Source organism: Theobroma umbraticum, unplaced genomic scaffold (genome assembly GCF_002168275.2).
Source record: "Theobroma umbraticum cultivar Fairchild unplaced genomic scaffold, ASM216827v3 scaffold_51.0, whole genome shotgun sequence".
In the NCBI taxonomy this organism is placed as follows: domain Eukaryota; kingdom Viridiplantae; phylum Streptophyta; class Magnoliopsida; order Malvales; family Malvaceae; genus Theobroma; species Theobroma umbraticum.
The window spans coordinates 9482503-9488116 of record NW_018397260.1 but is presented as its reverse complement, the minus strand read 5'-3'; the positions used below and the strand labels follow the sequence as shown (position 1 = coordinate 9488116).

Sequence of the window (5614 nt, the reverse complement as noted above, 5' to 3'; positions counted from 1 at the left end):
ACAGAGCAAGATCAGTCAATAGACCCAACTCCACAGGGAGATACCCAGCAATGTCCGCATGGTTAAGATCAACGCCAGCAACAACCATCAACTTCGGATCGTCAAGAGCCGGTGCGCAGAAAACTCCCTTGTAATTGCAAACCTTCGGGCCTTTCCAATTCTGGGTGGTTTTCAGCGGGTCTGAATATATGGCATGTTTCATCGCTTGCAGTGCAATGTATGCACGCCTGAGCCTGGAATTCTCAAACGTGAGATTAAGCTCCACACTATATTCATAATCATGAGGCAGATCACCGTTCTCAGGAAGAGTTAAGAGTTGGCGACGAGCAATGAATGCAACTTCGGAATCGGATAGAGCATAAGAGAAGGATGACAAAAGAGACAACAGGTGAAGCGTTAGGAAGCAGCCCGAGGCCTGCATGGCTGATAGTGTTTTCTTGCCCGTCATAACCTTGGAGCGACCCAAGGCTGCTAATAGGAAATGGCATTACAAAAGTGAACCATGGGGATGTTTTATTGAAAGAAAAAACCAGACGTGTGGAAGGCCATTTGAGAGGCTCTGCAAGAATCTCTCTTTCTGTTTTTCTTGGTCGCCACAAGTTTCTGTTATTATTCAACTTAATTTGGGAATTGTAGTGCCTAAATTTGATTCATGACAGTTGCGATGAGATATCGGGTATTTTTTCTGTTTCCCTGAAATAAACATTTTCCTAGATAAGTAGTAAACAATTGTCGCCCTTTCAATTGAACTGGACCCAGGCACCAGCACAGACAGGTTGTGACTAGAGCATTGGGTAATTGGGTTGGGCTTGTCTTGGTGTTTTTTTCATAGAACCACACCCAAGCCAAGCCGAAAGAACTTACACATCATCTAATGATCCATCGTCAGTAATGGCATAAGCCTTATTATTCCTGATTTTTCAGTGAAACGTAACTCTCGGGCAGCCAACGAATGGGTAGACGTGGGATTTAGAAGCACTGGCTGTTCTCATTTCGCTGCCTTTCCACATGGGAAAAGATTCCTGAATCACTATTCTTTTAAAGCTGTCTGTTTGTCTAATGGTTATAACCAAATTTGCTCTACCCAGGTCGTCCCTTCTGTTACCATGAAGCAAATAGAGACCTGCTGCTCAACAGTGTCGGTAAGGCTTTTTCTAATCTGAACCAAGCAAACGACTATACTGTTTGCCGAAGAAATTGAAAGAACTTGTGTTATGCTTCATTGCAAGCCAACTGAAGCTAGCCTCAGGATAGGAAAATGTCAGTGTTGGAAACAATGGGTACATTTCATTTGATCTTTCTTTTGGACCTTTGGTACTTGGAAATTTCTGAGTAGTTTCATTGTTTTGTGATCTTCTTTCCCTTTTTCTTGTCTGTTTCCATTCCAAGTTGTTTTGTCTGGACCCTGGAAGGAAATTTGCCTTCTAGTTGTAATGTTTGTTTAGCAAGAAAACAATTGACCACTATCCAAAACATGTCCAAATTTTTTATTGAGTGGATCAAAGCAAAGAATCAGATGATTTTTATAATAAACTCTAGAAGATAGAGAGGTTCTATCTCTGAGATATTGTCTGTACAATAAATTTGTTCAAAGCATCAATCATGTCTTTTTCCCTGTTTTTCTTCCATTCTTTATTTGAATCTCGATGCTGTATTTCTTATTTCACTACAGTTTTTCCATTATATCATAATGTTTGTCTGAGAGACATTCAGGTTACAGAATCAGGAAGGGAAAATTTTATCATATTGGATGGTGAACCAAGAGGTCATCTTAGGGGGGGTTTAGATTATTGTGCCCATGAACTCTGGCTTTTTTCTGGCATTTTCTTTAAAAGGACTTTGGAGCTGGGTGGATCATGATTTGCAAAGGGGAATTGCCAAAACCAAAAAGCGTCTCTCTGCTCAGCAAACCCAGCAATATTATTGCCCATAAAGAAAGATATTAGAAAAGACATCACCCACCAACATTTGCATGGCTGTCTCATCTCGAGAAATTTTAAGCCCTGGTGGCCTCACTAAGCTGTGCTTGCTTGGATATTGGTGAACTTTATGGCAAAGATAAAAATTTTAAATGAAATTTGATATCATAGGAAAAGTGATTCAACTAAAATTTAAAAAAGAAAAGAAAAGCACACAAAGCAAACTCCATCACTTCAAAAAGGACTCCCTCCTATTCAATTGCTTACAAATTTAGTCATAATCTATACCTACCATAGAAAAGAGTGTTGTTTTCGTGCCTAAAACCCTGTTGATCTACAATGACATGAAGGACCACGAGCATGCCCAATTGAAGTGAGGAACAGCACGGAAGACAGACATCCAGTATCGAGGTTCGTGCTGTGTCAAACAAATGTGCAAGTTTGAAGTTTTGGGATGTCAGTACAGAAATCTCAGCTATGACCCATGTGTCAGATACTACTGCTAGTTTTAATCATGTTTATCCAACTTAAACATTGCTAATTAACCTACAAGTATATACATATGAGACGATTAGAATTCGAGTTTGGGTTTATTAGCTCAATAATTGCACTGCTTTCTTCTTTTGAGCTGCAGAATTTTCTGGTTGGACAGTTCCTATTGTTTCTTGTTTTTCTGTTGGCTAGGTTGGCTTGTTTCTTTGGTCCTTTTTGTTAATTGTCCGAACCCTTTTTGCGGCTATTATAATGCCAATCTCCGCAAGTCTATAAAAATACTTTGCAGTAATAAATTTAGCTGCTGTAATGAAGCCAGCTTGTCAAAAGACATTAAGACAATTTAGAAGATGTTGATTTGCTCATCTATTCAATGTCAGAGAGGGATACTGTAAACAATTGGTAAATGTTAATTTAAACAGGAAGATTTTCAAATGGTTCTTAAACCTACTAGCAAGACAAAAGTATTGAAGGTTTTTGCATGGAAGATGTAGACAAAACAGATGTGTAACACAAGAAAAAGGGTGCTATAAACAAAAGAATCTGATGTTGGGAACAACAACAAATAAAAGATTGAGACCAAACAGACTCCCATGTTCAACGTCTTGTTGGATACATAGATTATTGCATACAGTTAGCTTATCGATCTAATTTACTAGTTTCAGACAACCTTGAAATAGAAGGATGGTTGAAAATTCGAGGTCATAAAAATGATAATCCTTGACAAAGAGGAAAAGTAAAAGCAATTCCTTTAGGCACACAACTTGAAAACTATTTGATTACCCATATTTTGTTGGGGGGAACAAAAACCAAAAATTACGAGCAAAAACGCACCGTTTTATGTCTACAGAACCACAGAACCAGAGGTCAACAGCTGCGGTCATTAGGACTCCACGTGGTTTGAACTCAAAATTTGTTCTTTAAAGGGAAATTGACCCTTTGGTCAATGCTTCTCTATCCTGGAGATTATTATCTCACAATCAATAGAAGTCAAAATATTAGTCTGATAAAAGTCCAAATGACACTCTGTTTTCTAACATTCCAGGAAAATGAGTTGGAATCCTAAGTGATGAAAACCACCATTGCAGCTCAAAAAGTCAGCCTACCCTTACTGCATCCAAAGGCATTATTGGGTGATGGATACCCAATTGGAATGGATGTAGGGAGCTTTGTGTCCGGGACTGCCCCTGTTGATTGTGGAGGGCCATTAATGTTTGATTAGATTAAACAAACTATTATTTATTGTTGTTGTGTCATGCTAACATATTATTGGTGAGGTAAAGTTTGAAGTATATAATCGGGTATAGGGTTCAGTCTAAATCATGCTTCCTTACAAAATATGTTTTTGGATAGCATGATTTTCTTTGCATTATTGCAATTTTCACAGATGGGGTATATTGCATATTGCATTCAGACTTATGATTCTATAATAATTTGGCACAAAAAAAGGAACAGTAAAGCTAGACACTTCCCTGGCAAGGTTGCATGCACCTATATATCCACCTTTTCAACTTAATTTTTCTGTTTTTATCATGGATTGGTTGTTGAAACTAGAAACCCAATCAATGTCTTTCACTAGAACACAACCATTCAGCAAGAGATTATTCAGAAGTATTCCACATTTGGGGTCTTGGAAACGAAATTGCAAAAGTTAGAATAGTCTATTTCCATGAAGAATAAACAAAGGTTACAAGAAAATGCTGCCACTGTTATTTTCCTTTTTCTGCGGTCATTTTTTTATATGTTTTCTTAATGAAAGGGGTACTCAGGAATATAAAATACTAATTACGTTGATAGAAACTTGGTACAGTGATGAGAAATTGCACTCTGTAATAAGGAGTTTGGTCCTTGCGAAGAAAGAGAAAGAGCTGGTTGTTGGGGAGGGGCAAAATAGTACACTCAAAAGGTGAGGTGTAATAATGGTGGACAAAGGAGAAAGGCAAGCGGCATTCAATGCAGACATGTTTGTATTAACTGTCTGTAGTAAATGAGGAATTGATTGGTCCGAAAGGATTGGCTTTTGTTTTGCTCTTTGGCCGCTGCTACTTACAACCTCAGCGAGAAAACACAGCACAAAAAAGGGGGTGGTTGGTGAGGGAGCACCGATTGTAGCCTAGCAGTAGTTGAGAGTCTCCTCTGTTTCTCTTCGTTGTGTTCTTGTACTTCCTTCTTCATTACTTATCATTGTTCCTTCTCGGGGAGTTTCAATTTGGGGTAGTTTTTGTTTTCCTTCATCTTTTTAAAGAGTTTTGAAGAGCCAGTTTTTGGCTTGTTCTTTTAATCCTCTGATGCTTTAATTCTTTTCTTGGCATGTCTTCGAATCTGGGTTTCGCATCTTTGGTGGGGTTAAGGCTTTGGGGTGTTGTTGAATTTGAATTGGAAGCTTCAAATTATGGGCCCTTGAGGGATGATATGCTAAAGCTAACTCTTCTTTGATCAAGCTGGAGCCTTTTATTCTAATCAGACATAACCTTTGTTTCCCCTTTTATTCCTTTTCTGTTCTTTATGACCATACCCTCTGTGATCTTACAAAAGGTCTGAGTCTTAGCTCAACAGTCTTTGTTTCTGTTATTTTGAATGTTCTAGGCAATAAAGTAAAGGGCTTTCCTCTCCCTCTCTGTGTGCCTAACTTACAATTATTTTAAAAAGCTAAAGCTTGATTCTGAAACAAAACATAAACCCCTTTTGCTTTCCACCCTGGTTTGAAACTTGTTCTGCTTTATATAAGGCTTCTTTGAATAAGACAAGCAAAAGGTTGGGTTCTTGGTTGAGCTTGGCCTGGTTTTTCTGCCTTCATATTAGCTAGATTTGATACAGAGTGAGTGAAGAGAGCCAGCCATTCATGCATTTTTCACTATGGAAACCAATATCCCATTGTGCAGCTTTAATAGCGGACAAGAAAAGCAATAGGAGAAATGGTACTGGTTTGAGGGAGGACGGAAAGAGAAAGCCTTCCATTCTCCGCCAATTGCAAGAAAACAAACTCAGAGAAGCTCTTGAAGAAGCGTCTGAAGATGGTTCCCTTGCTAAATCCCAAGATATTGATTCTGCGTCTTTGAATCAAGAAGGAAACATTGGACGATCAAGGTCACTTGCTAGACTTCGTGCCCAAAATGAGTTCTTGAACGCCACCTCTCTTGTTGCAGACCGAACTTTTTGCTTTGAAGATTCCATTCCAGACCTCCATGATGCCTTTTCCAAGT

The 5614-nt window shown here is 38.7% G+C and overlaps 1 protein-coding gene across 1 annotated transcript in view; it reads left to right on the top strand.

The window, feature by feature from the left end:
- Positions 1 to 5253: 5253 nt before the first annotated feature.
- Positions 5254 to 5614, top strand: part of LOC149527221 (uncharacterized) — a 1518-nt gene continuing 1157 nt past the window's right edge. Inside the window, exon 1 of the mRNA XM_089783581.1 lies at positions 5254 to 5612. Within this exon, the coding sequence (XP_089639707.1) occupies positions 5254 to 5612 (359 nt within the window). The remainder of the gene's footprint in view (positions 5613 to 5614) is intronic.